This window comes from Glycine soja, chromosome 20, assembly GCF_004193775.1.
Source record: "Glycine soja cultivar W05 chromosome 20, ASM419377v2, whole genome shotgun sequence".
NCBI lineage: Eukaryota > Viridiplantae > Streptophyta > Magnoliopsida > Fabales > Fabaceae > Glycine > Glycine soja.
The window spans coordinates 49546076-49564213 of record NC_041021.1 but is presented as its reverse complement, the minus strand read 5'-3'; the positions used below and the strand labels follow the sequence as shown (position 1 = coordinate 49564213).

Here is an 18138-nt window from a genome sequence, read left to right as displayed (position 1 = left end):
GAAAACTAAATTAATTTTAATTTTCAAAAATTTCAAAACTAAGAACTAATAAACATACTGGTACCTACTTAGATTTAGAGCACAATTACAAAGGATACCTCAACAATTTCCATTTTCTCTTTGTAGTTCTCACCATTTAGATATTCATAGCACAATTACAAAGGACTCAACTCCACAATTTGCTATTGTCTTTTTCGAAGAAAATTCTAGAAATATTGTATGGAATTATGGATCGACAAGAACTACACACGAAATTAAATAGCTAATTTCAATTTGATTATGTAATTTTTTAAGTTATTTTTTGCTTTAAATTCATAGAGAGATTGGTATATTACAGTCTTTTGGATCTAGAATCCTAAATCAGGGAGAAAATCTATTTAAAAAATAAAATTAATAATTATTATCATGAAAGAAGTAAAAAATTAATGAAAGTTGATCAAATATATAAAATTAGAAGGGGGGATAAAATATACACATTCAAGTTATTTATATGTAATTTTATAAAAGTGAGAGATGCAAGTGCACCCCCTCATTTATATGTGAATCTGTCATTGATTACACTATTATTTTTCGTACCATAAATAAAGCACTTATCCAACAAGGAAACAATGCCATAGTGTTTATGTATTTACACTTTGGATGCAAAATGGATTCTTGTGTGTGTTTCGTGTGACAAATTTAGTGCAAACATTGAGGAGACACAATTAAATCTACAATCACAAATTTACATACTCCATGAAACAAAAGTGGGGCAACCATAGGAACCTCCAACTTGATCTCATGCAATGCTAAATCCATACATATGTAGGTGGTGATGACTCCCATGACCATGATGATGATGATGGCTTTGAATATGATTCAAAACTTCATGACACTTCCTAGATCTTTCGTTAGGAAACTTCCACTCTCCAATCCTAAAATCCTTTTGCTCATAATAGGTAATCTCTTCAACCACTTCATCATCATCTTCTTCTTCCTCTTCCTCCATTGATTCTACTATCATCATGCCTTCTTCCTCCTCTGTATGTTCCTCCATGTCATCTACTAGTTCTTGTTCTTGTTCTTTCTCATCTTCTTGTGCATTATCCTTTACACATTGATCTGGAACGAGGAACAATTTCAATCGTCCATCTTGTCGGGTAGCATAGAGAATTTTTGGTTTCTTAATTCTTACTTTGCTGAGTTGTAACCTTCCATTTTTCCTTACCGGTACAAGAATGAAACTAGGTTGTCCATTCCCATTCAACAACGAAAGTGGTGGAGGAAAGTTTCCTTTACCTTCTGTCACCCTTGTTTTCCTCCAACAATTATCTTCATCCTCATCATCATTATTATTGTCATTATCATCGATTTTATCACTAATATCAATGCTTTGGAAACCAAGATTTTTGGTGCAAGTCATAAACCCTTCAATCCCTTCACTAACATCTTCAATAAAACCAATCTGATTGGGATAAAGCTTGTAGTTGTCAATCATTATGTTGGTAGAGTTGAAGGTGGTGACAAGATCCAATAAGGAAATGTGAATATGCTTCTTAAACACATGGAGAAGGAACGAGAAAGAAAGTGAAAGAAGAATAGGCACATAGAGAAAGAAAACCATTATCACATGTATGTATAAACTCTTGTTTGACGAATGTATGTGTTAATTTTGTGATTGTAGATTTTGAAAAGAAAGCAAGTTAAAAAGATTGGAAGGGTGAGAGTATTATAATAACATCCTCACCCCCCACCCAAAGATAGTGGTAATGATGAGGTAAAGAGAGTGGAAAGGGAAACTTGAGAAGAGAGGGTGAAAAATGATTAATTGTATGAAACATGCATGAGTTATAGTGATGGGGCAAAGTTAGCAATCAGCAAATGGTGCCGAGTCCCACTGAGATGGCCGATGATTCTCCCGAGATGACACATTACTATTTTTCTTCCGCATTCTTAAACAACATCCTCATCCTCAATTTTTCTTTTTTCTACCTACTGAGTTGGCTAAAACATAGGAAGATTTTCAATAAGTTGTGTGCATGAGATGGTACAAAAATTTAAGGTGTGAAGTCTTAAGTTTGTTAGACACGTTTCACAGGAGAAATGTTGTATCTTTGCGTATTTTTTGTTTAGGATTCTCAATTAAACTTTTGTTTTTGGCTAAGATTGAATATTTGAACTTTAGTTCATCATCTTTATCCAAAATACACAATTTTTTAGACATTTAATTTTTAGGACCACTCATGCATATTATTCTAATAACAATCACTTATATCCAAAACAAAAAATAGTATGTTTTATTATAGACAATAAAAAATTAGAGAAAAATAAAATTCAAATAGAATATCACATGCTATAATTTTGATGGCCAAGGTTGATATAGGGATTGAACCCTGACGTATACTTAAGGGTGTGTTTGTTTTGAATAAGAGAAATAACATACAAGATAAAATTTGTACTTTATTTTATGGTACTCACACCTCTTATACTCTATTTTAATTCAAAAATTTCTCTTATCTGCGTCTCTCTCTTCTAAACCCAAACACACTCTAAAGGATCCAAGTTATGTGTCATACCTTGCTGTGAAAAAATAACAATTTACATTTGCAACATTTGATGAATCTTAAAATCCTTTCTCTCATTTCATGCTATCCAAATAATTAATGTTAATATATATACCACCTTTTCAAAATAGTAATATTATTTATACATTTAATTTATAATATTTTTATCATTCGTTTTCACTATTAATTCATTCTATCTCATACTTCTCTCTCTTTTCTTTTTATTTTTTTTTGTTGTGAAAATTTTGTATAAATTAAAAAAATTATTTTCAAGATCACAAAAACAATACAATAACTTACAACCTTCAAAATCTATTGTCTATCTAAAATTTCAAATAAGTTACTAAATACAAACTAATTGATATATGTTTCTTGTAAAAAAAACTAATTGATATATGTGTGTCGTATATTAGTATTGATTATTTAAGGAGTTACATATGTTTTTAATCTCTACATAGTACAAGATGATATTTTTTATAGACTATTAGTTAAATTAAAACAATCTTATGTTGGTTAATACACACTTAATGGTAGAGAAGATGATGTTTGCTTATAGTCTCTAAAATAATTATCTTTTTTTCAATATTTTACTTATGAAAAATGTGTCATGTACAGTCTCAATTTTCATAAACAAGAGATGGTGCGTTTTTTTATAACGACAAGGATCATGCTTAATATTTTTCCATAAACAAGAGAGTTAAAGGAGTTGATTTTCTTTAAGACTAAAAGCAAACATGTTTATATTTACATATACCAAAAACATATTGAACTTTTATTATAATATATATCATTAGTAATTATTATTATTATTATTAATTTCTTAATCAAGAATGAAGAACCTTTCCGTGTAAAAGGGCGAAATTGAAAGTTAATTTGTGAGGAAGTGCACATAAGTTAAGATAGTGATAATCGAAAAGACTGGCTCAAACCCAAATAAAACCAAGGGTCGATTCGACCCCAACCTCCGTTTCTCCAAAGCCGTTCAATTTGTTTTGTCTGTCTGAAACGTTGGTTGAGAGCACATGTCGCTGCAAACCTTTCATTTTACCACCTGTTCCTGTCACACCACAACCTCATCCATCTGCAATGCAATCAATCCCTTTCTGACTTCCATTATTCATCGCATCACTGCACTTTCTAACGCATACATACCAACAAACATAACACGCCTTACATATAAACTAACGTAATAACAATGCCCTCTTAGTTTTTCCACCATTATCAACCCAAAACCGTTAACTATATTTTGTCTTTTCTTCTCTTTCATGGCCAATCACAAACTAGATTGTTGTTTGTGGTATGTATGCATATGCCTCTTCCTTCTTCCTGTAATTAAAATCACGTCCACTTTTGTTTTTCATTTTTCTAATATCTGAGATTATGTGCCATGCATTGCAGTGACCAGAAGAAAAGCCAAGCTAATAAACCGAAGAAGCTTACAATTGCAGAAGCTTTAGATCTTCAATCTGATTTGCTGCACCCCGATACCAATGCCAATACGAGGCCCAAAAGAGCTACCAAGAGACAAGCCTCTCTATTTTCTTGTTCATCTTCTGCCCATGGTTTTTTTTCTTTCCAATTCCTCACTTTTCAATCCAAATTCCAAGACTTATTATATTCTCTGCTCATGATTTTTCATTTTTTCTTTGCTCCTAGACTTGAGGCATTTGGAATTGGAGAAAGAGAAAGAAAATATAGCATCACCAAGAGGAGTCTTGGAAGCCTGCATGAAAGACTTTGACTCTCACGACCAATCACATGAATCGAAAGCCACTTGTTCAACCACGAGGGCACGCTCTCACTGGTCCAAATTCTTCAAAATTTGGAGGAAAAAATCTTTTAAGCGCCTAGGCTCCCTCCCTCCTCTTATTAGTGTGCCAAAGATACCGAAGTGGAAAAGCAAAAGCAGCAGAGAAAACCAAGTTCTAAGTAAGCTATACAACTTCAGGTCTTCTTGGGTCACTTTCAGCCTCTCTGAACTCAGAAATGCAACCAACAATTTTAGTGATGGTCTGAAATCTCACCCTAATTATGTCATAATTTGATTCAAAAACTCATTTTTTACTCTTAAATTCGATATGTTTGACTAGGTAGATTTTCATTATTGTTCCTTTTACATGTAGAAAATATAATTGGAAGAGGTGGCTTTGCTGAGGTTTACAAAGGGTGTCTCCAAGATGGACAATTAATAGCTGTGAAGAAATTGAGTAAAGGGACCACAGATGAAAAAACCGCAGGCTTTCTATGTGAGCTAGGTGTAATTGCTCATGTTGACCATCCTAATACTGCAAAGCTAGTTGGATGTTGTGTAGAAGGGGAAATGCAACTTGTCTTTGAACTCTCTACACTCGGAAGTTTAGGATCTCTTCTTCATGGTCTGTACTTTAGTTAGCATTGCAGATTCCTCGCATGAGAAAACTTGAGGTTAATGCATTTAGTATTTACTGTTTATTCTTTCATGGTGTGTGTTCCAGGTTCAGATAAAAAGAAATTAGATTGGAGTAAAAGGTATAAAATTGCTCTGGGAATAGCTGATGGTCTCCTCTATCTGCATGAGTGTTGTCACAGGCGAATCATTCATAGAGATATCAAGGCAGAGAATATTCTGCTCACGGAGAATTTTGAGCCACAGGTTTTTACTGAGCTTCATTAGAGTGAATGATAAAATAACTTGTTTGCAGTATTACTTTGATACATGAAACTTTGGCTCCATGAATGCATTCTGAAATTTTGTGGATGTGTGTAGGAGCATTAACTTAGTCATTAGTTTCAGGTGTAACAATTTTGTCTTCTTATGCTGTTGTCAACTTATCCTGTTTTCCAATATTCTAAGCTAAGCTAAACATATCTTCTATAGCCATCAGCTCCTCATGTATATCATCACTAATTAAGCAATATAATACTATTTTCCAATATTATTCTTATCCTCTGAAAATCTTGCAGCTTTTGCCAAGAGATAATACATGAACTGAGCTGTTATGTCATGTTTTGTGCTAATGGCTAAACCTTGTCTTTCATTACTTGTTAAAGCATGTTCTGCTTGTAAATTAGATTAGGCCATGTCTCTTAAGGCTCTGTCGTATTCCCTATTGTTTGACGCAATCTTTCTGATATATCACTCCCTTATTAATTGATTTAGATTTTTTTTTCAAGATATGTGATTTTGGACTTGCAAAGTGGTTACCAGAACAATGGACTCACCATAGTGTATCAAAATTTGAAGGCACATTTGGGTATAAAAATAAAAAATTTACTAATGCTTGGAGTTTTATAAATTTTCATGATTTAATAAATTCCTCTAATTACTTGATTGGCAGCTATTTTGCTCCTGAATATTTCATGCATGGAATAGTAGATGAGAAAACTGATGTTTTTTCATTTGGGGTCCTACTTTTGGAGATCATAACTGGGCGTCCAGCGGTGGATCATATGCAGCAGAGTGTTGTGATATGGGTAAATCATTTTTCCTAAAATGGGGTGTATTATATTATCTAACTTATCTCAAAAAATATTATCTAACAAATTGTCACTACACGAGAGGCCTCAGCGCTTTGTGCTTTCTTGTGTTTTATAGGCAAAACCATTGCTTGACGCTAATCATATCAAGGACCTTGTTGATCCTTCTCTTGGCGACGATTATAAACGAGAACAGATGGGTTGTGTTGTTTTAACTGCATCAATGTGCATTGAACACTCTCCTATCTTACGCCCCCGCATGAGTCAGGCAAGTACACAACGAACTAGATTGATGCACATTATTAGTTCATTCAAACTCAAATTACCATCATATTAATGCAAAGAGACTAATTAAGATCTTTTCAGTTATTGTACTGTGAGTCTTTAATGATAGCTAATGTGACGCCACCATTTTGGTTAGGCTAAGCGACAACATTTATGAATGAAGCTGATTGAGAAAAATGCAGTCATAACTGTATGTGTGTGTGTATATATATATATATTGTTAATTGTTTATACTTGGAGCTCAGCCTTGTACTTGTCTAATATTAGAGATGCTAACAATAATTAAGGGAGAAAGAGATAGTGAAAAGAAAAAAAGATTGAAAGAGCAGTGTAATTTCATAGAAGATTGATTGATCATATTTTCTTTGACGGCTGAAGGTTGTAACACTGCTAAGAGGTGAAGACCATGTTCTGAAAGCTACAAAATCAAGCCGAAGGAGGCCTCTACAAAGAGCATACTCAGAAGAGCTACTAGACGCGCAAGAATACAACTCAACAAAACATCTAAGAGATCTCAAGCGATTTGAGCAGATTGCATTGGGTTAACGAGAGCTAAGGACATCATTAGTTTTAGGACTTGAAGATTGTATAAAACTTTTGGGGCAAACTTCGGTAATTAAGTCCATGGAAATGAACCTCTAGGACACTATGAAAATGCAAAAAATATTAAAGGCTACCTGCATTTCCATGGAGAGCAACTTGTATACATTTTCTTGGCAATGGTACTTATTATGTGCACTATTTATTGTGCTTCTGTACATACATTACATCAACTGTTGATTTTTTATGTAAGCCAGAACCCTTTTTTCCAGTGAATACACATTATATAAGTCTTTTGAAAAGGCTATAGAAGTCAATTTGTTTGTATTAATGAGTAACATCGCTTAACTACATTTTTACACTTTGATGAAATTGTTTCCGGCGCAACAGGTTTTTAATTTCCTTAAAGATTAAGAAACATTATTTATTAGTAATTTAAAGTAACAATAGTTAAATTATATTGCTAATAACTTTCTTTGCAAGATATTTCTAAACGTAGGACCTCTTTCATTTTTACTTTTGAAATATTTTAGCTATTTTAATTAAATGTTGAAAAATAACAGAAAAAAAGGTATCATAAAATTACCTTTGAAGCTTAATCAAATAAGCTTATGGATTGTTATAAAAAGAAAAAAGCTTATAGATTATTTATAGATTACAAAAATCTTTACATCTATAGTGAGAATTACCCTCAAGGCCACACAATATTTATAAATATCCATTTACTCATGAAATCGTATATAAATACTCATGATGAAAACATAAGCCAGGAATTTGGGCATTTGCGTGGGCTTAGGCTACCCTATTATCGCCAATTCTGCACATAATCTTGTCTTCGCCAATTATGCGTGAACTTTTAAAAAAGCTAAACTGATTGAAAATATTATTCACAAGGTGGATTTGCATCTACTCTAACTCTACCTACAATTACGACTCAATTATTATTGTCACTTTCTTGGTAAACAAGTTGATGTTGGAAGGCCAATAAAAATTATTTTAATTAGGTTCGGCATCTAGTTTAAGATATTCCCACGCCTTGTCGTTTGGTAATCAACATGCCGTGTGGACTGTATTTTTTTACGATAAATTATAGTCGTTAATCAATTTATATCGTATTTTTCTAAATTAGAAAAAAAAAACTAGATGAGAAAATCGTGCGATACAGCAACTGATATGACAAATAAAAAAATATAAATTGTTGTAAGAATTTATCTCAAGAATATTTATATAACACTCTTTTTTAATTCCTCAAGGCATTCCTACATACTTGCGTACAAGAATTCTCCCCTAAACTTGTTCATAACACGAAAATACCACATGAGACACACGTGCGGACCACGTCAAATGTCGAACTTGCCCCTCACACTGATCCACCAATGATTCGCTTCCAAGCATTCAAATTACCAACCAATCCGTGCTTATCAGATCCCATCGTATCAAATTAGGGATGAATAAGTGGGCCGACCTGTTTCGCATAAGCTTGTATTAGTCATGGATCGGGTTAGTCCGTTTCACACTTTTACACGAATTTAATATTTTGATCTACCCCCGCCAGCCAAACAAGTTGATTCACGGGTCTATTTTTTTAAAAAGAAAAACTATAATTTTAAAATAAATATATTTTTTTCTCTTAAAAAATAGTCAATTACACTCAATTATATATATATATTAAAAAAAGTCTTAATAAATCTCTAATAAATACTCAATTACAAAAGTTTTAACACAACTAAATAAATTTTCAACATAAATGTAAATGCAAAGAAAGTTTGGATTGAGCTTTTAAGATTAATTGAGTTTAAGTTGGGCTTAGCTGGTGGTTGCAGGTTTGCGGCCCAACTCATGGACCGCATGATCCAAACCCGCACAACTAACAAATTATGAGGGACGGGCCTAAAATCCTGTATAGTAATGGATTTTTTTAAAAAAAATGGTTCTGGTCTGTGCGGATTGTAGGTCCCACAGGCCAATCTATGGACCTGAACCCGTTTATCCACCCATATACCAAACCTCTTGTATATTAGGGGTGTTCAAGGGTACGTGCCACCTGTGAACCCAAATTGATCCAAATCGATTCAAATAATTTAGGTTGGATTATTTATGTATTTTGATTAAAAACAAATTGGACCGATCAAAATTATTCATTAGGGTTGGATCATAGGTTTAAATTTATAGATTTGTTAACCAGTTGACCTGACCCGTGAACCCGTAATTAAAATATAAATTTTATTTATTTATATACATGTATATATATATATATATATATATATATATATATAACTAAAAAAATGAATTTAGAATGAAAATGAAGAAAAAATAGGATGAGGTGCAAAAAAATGAGTTAGATAGGTATTTGGAAAAATGATGTTGAAGATGACCATCCTGAGTTTGACGTTTTGAATTGGTGGAAATTGAAAAGATACAAATATTAATATTATATTCTTTCCTATATGATTAGAGATATATTGATCATTTTTGTATCTACTATATCATCTGAGTGTGTATTTAGTACAATGGGTAGAATTTTAGATTGATTTTGTAGTTCCGTAAGATTCATTGTTGCTGAAGCTCCCATTTGTGTCAAAAATTGGCTTAGATCTACTATGCAAAATGTTAATGACTTGCAAGTTGAAATAAATGAAGCGAAAAATATTGAATTAGGTGTGTAATCTCTTATTTCATTTTTTATATTTGTATAAAATATCAATTAATTTTTGTGTTAATTTTTGTGCTAACAGCTTGTGTTTAAACTTTTAGAGTTGTGTTGGTTTGACTTTAAATATTGTTAACATTGAAACTCAAAGTGTTAAAACTACTAGTATTGAAAGATATTACTTTCAAATACATTATTATTTGTTTCACCATTTTTTCATATTTATAATTTTCTGCCATATTTATAATATTAACGGATCATATTTAGAAAATCTGGTTGCAATCAAACTTATTGCAATAAATTAGGTTGTATGAAATAGTCATGATTCAGACTAATAAAGTAAATCTCGTTGAAGAATATCTTATTTTAATTTGTATTAGTCTATTTTAGAATATTATATTGATAATATTAAATGAATTAATTTTACTACTTTCAGACATTTGATAATATCGCGTTAATTGTATTGGATATTTGAATAAATCATGATATAAAATAGTAATTCTAAGAAAAAAAATATCAAATTTAAATGAATAATCCGTTGAATTAAACGAAACAGTTTATGAATGAGTTGGGTTGAATTGAGTTTCAAAATAAAAATTATGAAAATCAAACCGAACCAACTTGATTAAATTTGAATAAGTTGGATCCCAAATTTAACTAAAATTGGCCGGAATCGCAAACACTTTTATCATATACGTGATTGCACTGTAAAATAATGATTTAAATATAATATTTTAATAGCAGTGATGATAAGTTGAAAAATGAAAGATGGAAGGGGTGGATGGTAATTTGGAGCGAAGTTGAAGTTTGAAAACATTGGAAGGGGACGTAACGGGCATTTTGGAAAATGTGATGGGAGCGAAGTGGCAAAAGGGAAAATAAGCATTGCGATTAGCACCAAGCACAAGCAGAGTCGCTCGCCCTGTGTCTAAACTCCAAACGGAAGACAGAGAGAGAGAGAAGGAACCGTCTCCGTTAAGGTCAAATTTCCTCAACCACCAACTAAAGCGCGCCGGAGCTCTCCGCCGCCGCGTACGGCGAATCCCGACGCCTCTTATTCTTATGCTATATTCGATCGCCCGCGTTCCGCGACTCTCGTCGACGGAATTCCCGGTGACTCACCGGTGGCCTGTGGAAAATCGCTTCGTTGAATATTATTATGAAGAATCTGAGCAAGGACAAGGATTGCAGCAGGAGCAAGAGCAGCAATGGATTCGTTCCTTCTTCCTTCAAGTTCATATCGTCTTGCATTAAGACCGCCTCTTCCGGCGTCCGCTCCGCCGGAGCCTCCGTCGCCGCCTCCATCTCCGGTGACGGACACGACCGCAGAGACCAGGTAGCATTTTGCGTGAATGCTACTCTTCAGTTGTTGCCTTCTGAAATTGTGATTTGTGTGAATGCTGTTAAAAATCGACAAGTCAAACGTGCGTGAGTTTTGATCGTTGTTCGTAGAGGAATATTTAGTGCCGCGAAAGTTTTCCAAATGCTCGGTTGTCTTTTTGGAAATATTGTTATTGTCGCTGACACACTGTCCCCAATCTCACGAAAAGAACCGTTTATTGCTAACTTTTGTGTTTTGTCCCTAACATTTGAATTGCATTTATTCTGGATTATTGAGTGAAGTTAAGGACGTAATCAACATGACCATGTCTCAATTTTTTTCGTACGCGATTCTAATAGTTTTCTTTCTGGTTTTGTATGGGTGAAGTAAAAGAGACATGGAATGTTCTGATTAACCCCATAGCGATTTCTTCAACTCCAAAAAATCAAAGAGATATTGGTTTGTTATTCTATTTTTCATGATGGCAGACCAGAATTAATTTGAGACTGGTTTGTTTGATTATGTAGTTAAACAAATGCTAATATGCCTTCTCATTGGGGATATGGCAAAGCTGGTATAGAATAGGTCATTATATACGTGTCCATTTTTAGAAGCATTCATTATGGTCTGGTGCTACTGAATAATTTACGGATCCCAATTTGTACAGATAGATTTGTATTTTGATCAACACCATGCTTTGGCAATCTTCATAATTGCTTTTCAGCTGTAAATTTATTACTTATGAATGAAGGAGTCAGGATTATTCACCTTTTTGTTTGTCAAGCAGATGCTTTGGGCTTGTTTTGATAGGCTAGAACTCAGTCCGTCTTCTTTCAAGCATGTTCTCTTACTCAGCTATTCCAATGGATTTCAAGTTCTTGATGTGGAAGACGCCTCCAATGTAAGGGAGCTTGTCTCGAAACGTGATGATCCAGTTTCATTTTTACAGATGCAGCCTATCCCTGCAATATCAGAAGGCTGTGAAGGATTTAGAGCATCACATCCTTTACTCTTGGTTGTTGCATGTGATAAATCAAAGATCCCTGGTAAAATGCTAAATGTCAGAGATGGCCATAATGAAGCTCAAGCAGAAAATATTGTCAGCTCAGCTACAGCAGTTCGGTTTTACTCACTAAGGTCCCATACTTATGTTCATGCTCTGAGATTTCGTTCAACAGTCTACATGGTTAGATGCAGTCCTCGAATAGTGGCTGTGGGTCTAGCTACTCAAGTAAGTTTTTGACTCAAGTTGTTTCTCAATTTGCTTTTAGCACTTATATGTGAAAAATGCATGTTACTTTGTTGAGGAAGTTGAGTTTATGATTGTTTTGGGTAGATCATGGGCTGGTCTTACCAATTTCCTTTGACACATTGCAAGGTTGCTACTTAGTTTGCTATTGCCATGGGTAAAATCTGTCTAATTTGTTTTCTTCATTTATATACTTTGCTTGCAGATATATTGTTTTGATGCTCTTACTCTTGAGAATAAGTTCAGTGTTCTCACTTACCCTGTGCCTCAGTTGGGAGGACAAGGAATGATTGGGGTTAATATTGGCTATGGTCCGATGGCTGTAGGGCCCCGGTGGTTAGCTTATGCCTCAAACAGCCCATTGTTGTCAAACACAGGTCGCTTGAGTCCTCAGAGTCTTACTCCTCCTGCTGTCAGCCCATCAACATCACCCAGCAGTGGAAACCTGGTAGCCCGATATGCCATGGAATCTAGCAAGCATTTGGCTGCAGGGCTTATCAATCTCAGTGATATGGGATACAAAACATTGTCTAAATACTATCAAGATCTAACACCTGATGGATCCAGTTCTCCTGTATCTTCAAACTCGAGTTGGAAAGTTACTCGATTTGCATTAAATTCTACAGAAACAGATCCAGCTGGGATGGTGAGTATTCTGGAAATAACTTGGCATGTTATAGTCTGATTTTAGTTTGCAATGTGCTGGACCCTGACTAGATATTTTCTTTCTTAAAGTAATATTGGCATCTGTATTACAATTTGATTGAGACCATCTATTGGTTCAGCTTAGCCATAGAAGAAGAATTTTCTAAGGTAGTTAATAGCACCAAGTATTTTGCTGTAGTCTCTTCTCTTTCCTCGCTCTTCTTTTAATCATTGTTTTATGTCAGTTGAAACAGGAAAGTAATCATTCTATATGCTTGTTGACTAGTACTACTCATTTGTTGCAGGTTGTTGTCAAGGATTTTGTTTCTAGAGCTGTTGTGGCACAATTTAGGGCTCATACTAGTCCAATATCTGCCTTATGTTTTGATCCAAGTGGGACACTTTTAGTTACAGCCTCAATTCATGGCAACAATATTAATATATTTCGAATTATGCCATCCTGCTCAAGGAATGGATCAGGTTCCCAAAGCAGTGATTGGAACTATTCACATGTGCACCTTTACAAGCTCCACCGTGGCATGACATCTGCTGTATGCTTCTATTCTCAGTGTTACTTTAATGCCTTTTATGTTTAGTGCCCAGATTTGATCAACTGTTAGTGTAAATCCTTTTATACTACCAGCTAATGATGTGTTGACACATCATTGAAAGAGTTAAACTTCCTAGGTTCAAAGTTCTTTACTGATTTGACAGTATATGTTTGGATGATAGTGTAAATAACAGGATATCAAAATTAAATACTTCTGTTTATATGCTTGAGAAGGGTGTTACTTAATTGTGTATATTATACAGGTAATACAAGATATTTGTTTTAGCCATTACAGTCAGTGGGTTGCCATCATTTCCTCCAAGGGAACTTGCCATATTTTTGTTCTTGCCCCATTTGGTGGTGAGACAGTTCTTAAGATGCACGATCAAGACACTGATGGGCCTGCTCTTTTGCCAATTTTTCCTCTACCATGGTGGTTCACTCCACATTTCCCAGTAAACCAGCAGCAGTTGTGCCTGACACCCCCACCTCCTGTTGTTCTTTCTGTGGTTAGCCGAATAAAAAATAGTAATGCTGGATGGCTCAATACGGTTAGTAATGCCGCGTCTTCTGCAGCAGGGAAAGTCTCAATTCCATCTGGTGCTGTTTCTGCTGTCTTTCACAGTTCCATTCCTCATGATTCACACAATTCATACTTAAAAAATCATGCCATGGAGCACTTATTAGTTTATACCCCTTCTGGTCATTTAATCCAATATAAACTACTACCACCATTGGCGGCAGAGTCAAGTGAAACTGTTTCAAGAACAGCCCTAGTTCCTTCAGCACAGATACAAGAAGAAGATTTGCGTGTGAAGGTTGAACCTGTTCAATGGTGGGATGTCTGTAGGAGATATGATTGGCCAGAAAAAGAAGTGTGCATATTGGGGAATACTGTTGGTGGACTGGAAGCTGCAGAAATGATCTTGGATAGTTCAGATTATGAAGATAATAATAGCGTCAGGAACAATAATTCTATAAAACTTAATAAGCAATGTCACTTCTCAAATACAGAGGTACATATAAGCTCTGGGCGGATACCAATTTGGCAAGAATCTGAGGTAATCATTTGATTTATGTGTTGAACATTCTTCAACATTATAGTTATTCTTTTGATCAAACTATTTCTCCCTCAATTTCAGGTGTCTTTCTTTGTGATTAGTCCTTTGGAAGCTGGAGAGCTGAATTTATGTGAACTTAATACAAGTGGAGAAATTGAAATAGAGAATATTCCCGTTAATGAGATTGAAATAAAACAGAAGGATCTGTTGCCCATCTTCGACCATTTCCATAGAATTCAATCTACTTGGGGTGACAGGTAATGATCACTTATCTGCCTTGTTGGTTCAGTGGATATTATGTCTTCTAGTAGCTATCCATTAAGAAATTTTGCATTCTAGATGCATTCAATTTAAATATCAGGCTCTCTTTTCTACACTGATGAATATGCTTGAGTCTCCTCTTTCTGAGTTGTCAAAGATTAATTTTGAAGTTACAGTTAGTGCCCGACCTTGCTCTTTACTTTGCATTTCTTTTATTCTTGCTGAGATGCTCCCTTGTTTCCACTTTCCTTCTTTTGTTGCTATAGTTTTGTGATGGAAACTAAATCAGAATTAAGCTAGAAAGCTGCCCAACTTGCAGAACTTTGAGGATCTACACCTCTCAATGTCCCAATTCTCTCACAAATGACGAGATGATCTGTCTCTTCCCTCCCCTCTTATTTATAGGCAGCATGCCTCATTTCTTCAACTAACTAACCTACATAACTAACTAACTAACTAAAGGGTGTCTATCAATGCTCCTCCCCTAAAGTTCCACCTTGTTCTCAAGGTGAACAGTATATAAAAGCAGAGATTAAAATTTGACCAGGGCCTCATTGCATGAAATATGATCAATCAAAATCCTCTTTTGTGCCATTAAAAATAGCAAAGTCAGCAGATGATAGAGGCCCTGATAGATTACATGAATTGTGGGTCCCTGTTTTGTGGTCGAGACTTGACACCTGAAGTGTGGATATGGGCTATAGGTTTTATGGAACTTGTTTTTGTCCTTCCACCGGCTGGACTTGCTCATTGCTAGCTAAATAGCCAAATGCATCACTTTTCTTTAAGGCCCACTCTTTTTCTTTAGTAATTTGGGCTCATTAGGTCAAATAATTGGCCCTGGTTTTGTAATTCCAATCTGGCGCTTCCACCCTCTCTCTGTTTGATATGCCCTTCTTGTTGACTCCTCTTATGCTTGCAACTCAGACCCAGCTACCTCTAATCGAATCTGTGATAGTTCTTGCAGTATCAGTTTGTTGACCTTGCATGACTCGCTCGCTACCATGACTGAATGACCCTAGTGGTTCTCACAATGGTAATGTGTTTACCAGCTATTTTATCACGTCTTCCGCCTATTTTTTCTCTCTCCAGCTCTGCATTTGTTGTTTTTCTTGATTCTTTTCTTGGTCTATCCAGCAATTTTGTTTTTTCTCTGCTGCCATGGTTCTTTTGTTGGCTATTGATCCCAAGAACTTCATCTCCACTTCTGTTTTCTTCCTCCTCTAAGTACTGTAGACAAGCCCAAAGATCTGGTTGGAACCACTTGAGCACAACCTTCTCAAAGGTCAACCATGTTGCCTTCTAGTTGCTCTCTTTCCAAGAACACCTCCATTTGAGAGCTTCTCCTCTGAATGCAAATTCAGCAATCCACAATATTTTCTCCTCCTCACATACTCCAATGGTTCTAAACTTGTAGTTACTTCTCTCCTATAAAATCTTAGCATCATTTTACAAACAATTTCATCACAGCTCCAAGATCAGAGCTCTGATACTAGTTGATAGAAACTTGATCAGAATTACATAAAGAAAATTGCCTAACTTGCGGAACTTCGAGGGTCTGCACCTCCCAATGCCCAAAGATCCCAATCCTCTAAGAAATGACAAGATGATCTCTCTTACCTCCCCTTTTATTTTTAGGCAACATGCCTTATTTCTTTAACCAACCAACTAACGAACAAACTAATGGGTTATCTATCTCAGTTTATTTTTATCTATCATTAACGATGCAGTTACAATCTTAAGTGCTATCTGGAGATGCTTTATTTAAGTTTAAAAATATAATATAATTAGGAAGTCATGTGAGTTTGAAACATCCTGTTTGTGTCAAGCTGCTATTATTTTAATTTTTCCTATTCCTATCCCTCTTGCTTTTACATAGTTTTATATATTGAGTGTGATGTTTAGGGGAGCATTGTTTTATTTGTCATTTGTTTGAGTTTAAATTTGGAGGGATGCTTCATCATTGTTTTAACTAGCGATTGAAATTTGAAACATCTGTTTAACTGTCCATGCACGTGCTGACAAATTCTACAATTTGTCAGAGGTATTGTTATGGGAAGATACTCTAGCTCTTCATCTGATTCACATGGAACTGAAGAGAAGTTGTCAGAAGATGCTGCAATTTTCCATTCAAAGTTGATGGTACCTGGCTTAGCTGAAAAGACATTTGTTGGTAAAATAAGCAATTCAATCTGAAATCTTGTGTCATATTTTTTAGTGAACCATGTAACACACTTGTTCTTGACTACTATTATCTCACTTGTTAACAAATTTTTCTTCAATTAACTTTTCTAATAGTGAGATTAATTGCAAGAACAGAGAGGTAGTTGTATTGGCATCACCTCTTTTAAGCCTCAAAAGTCAAAACTGTTGACACAAATGATGTTTCAGCAGGTGCCTCAAATTTTGCAGATGGTGCAAATGCAAAGGTAAAATCATCAAAACATGAAAAAGCCGGTGACAGTTTCAATTCAAGCTTAAGTGGCTGTGATTTGAATATGAATGTAACTTGTGAGGAGTCAATACGTGACTCACCAGACTTTGAGCAATATTTTCAAGAAGGTTATTGTAAAGCATCAGTTGACTGTCATGAATCAACAGAGGTTATTACTGATGTGGATTGTAGCAGTCCCTGTGGCAGGGGGAAATCGGACGAAGATGGTGATAATGATGACATGCTTGGTGATGTATTTGACTTCTCTGAGGAAGGTATAAATCTGAAGCTGTTACTTTTTGATTTCAATGATATTCAGTTTAGTTATAGTTGCTTTGTGGGCTTGTATATGTGTGTGTGTACAAGACTTTAAGAATGATTGTGATATCTTGTCTGTTTGGTTCTTATTTTTCTCAAGACTACAAAAATGCTTGTGTTGCAGGTTGATGACTACTATTTTATTTTATGCTTGTCTCCCTCTTGGAATTGCTGTAAAGGAAATTAATTGGCAAATGCAGGCGATTTCTTTGCAACAAGCTAAAGGCTACTAACCATTGATTCAAGGAATTTAATGTTCTTCACTCTCGAAATTCCTTCCCAGTCCAATGATTCTTCTGACCTTCTAATTTCCATGTAAATGATGTATATTGAAATTCATAACTACAAATTATTTGTGTGGGTTCTGGGTGTGGGTTCTTTATATGTGTATTATATTTTTTTCTTCATAGTTCATTGCTTTGGAGGCAAAGGGAACAGCTGAAAGAGAAAAGGGGGAGGGGGCAGATAGATAGCTTGTTTGTTTTACTCTGCTCTCTTTTGTTCTCATTCATGCAGGATTATTTATATTTCTCGTGACACTCTTGCTGAATTCAAGAGATTCATTTGACCATTTGAAAATAGTATCTTGATCTTGAAAGGTATGTAAATGAAAATAACGGGTTAATTACGGAAATAGACAGATTTAAAAAAAATTATCATAATAGATATTTTTTTAAAATATTTTTTCTACAAGAACTGAAATCATATGTTAAAATATGATTTTATTATTTTTTCTTTTTTCTAATGAAATCGTATGGTAGGACATTATTTTTATATTTTTTCTTTTTTAAAAATTGAAATTGTATTGTGTATGATTTTAGTTAT

General features: G+C 34.7%; 3 protein-coding genes across 5 annotated transcripts; 2 read left to right on the top strand and 1 right to left on the bottom strand.

The window, feature by feature from the left end:
• Window positions 1–602: 602 nt before the first annotated feature.
• On the bottom strand, window positions 603–1794 carry LOC114401587 (protein FANTASTIC FOUR 1-like). The gene has a single exon (XM_028364138.1). The coding sequence runs from the start codon at window positions 1601–1603 to the stop codon at window positions 779–781; it is 825 nt and encodes a 274-aa protein (XP_028219939.1). The 5' UTR covers window positions 1604–1794; the 3' UTR covers window positions 603–778.
• Window positions 1795–3454: 1660 nt separating this feature from the next.
• On the top strand, window positions 3455–7126 carry LOC114402419 (receptor-like cytosolic serine/threonine-protein kinase RBK2). The gene is made up of 9 exons (XM_028364983.1): window positions 3455–3840; window positions 3942–4105; window positions 4200–4553; window positions 4667–4918; window positions 5018–5175; window positions 5697–5776; window positions 5861–5996; window positions 6118–6267; window positions 6663–7126. Exons 1-9 carry the CDS (start codon window positions 3809–3811, stop codon window positions 6828–6830), a joined length of 1494 nt encoding a protein of 497 aa, XP_028220784.1. The 5' UTR covers window positions 3455–3808; the 3' UTR covers window positions 6831–7126.
• Window positions 7127–10312: 3186 nt separating this feature from the next.
• LOC114402931 (autophagy-related protein 18h-like) lies at window positions 10313–17892 on the top strand. 3 transcript variants are annotated; one of them, XM_028365634.1, is made up of 9 exons: window positions 10313–10810; window positions 11583–12026; window positions 12250–12690; window positions 12995–13240; window positions 13503–14300; window positions 14382–14557; window positions 16604–16734; window positions 16974–17270; window positions 17438–17892. In XM_028365634.1, exons 1-9 carry the CDS (start codon window positions 10634–10636, stop codon window positions 17440–17442), a joined length of 2715 nt encoding a protein of 904 aa, XP_028221435.1. In that variant the 5' UTR covers window positions 10313–10633; the 3' UTR covers window positions 17443–17892. The 3 variants fall into 3 exon arrangements, with proteins under 3 accessions (XP_028221435.1, XP_028221433.1, XP_028221434.1); XM_028365632.1 differs by having other exon boundaries at window positions 16953–17270; XM_028365633.1 differs by having other exon boundaries at window positions 10314–10810; window positions 16956–17270.
• Window positions 17893–18138: the final 246 nt, after the last annotated feature.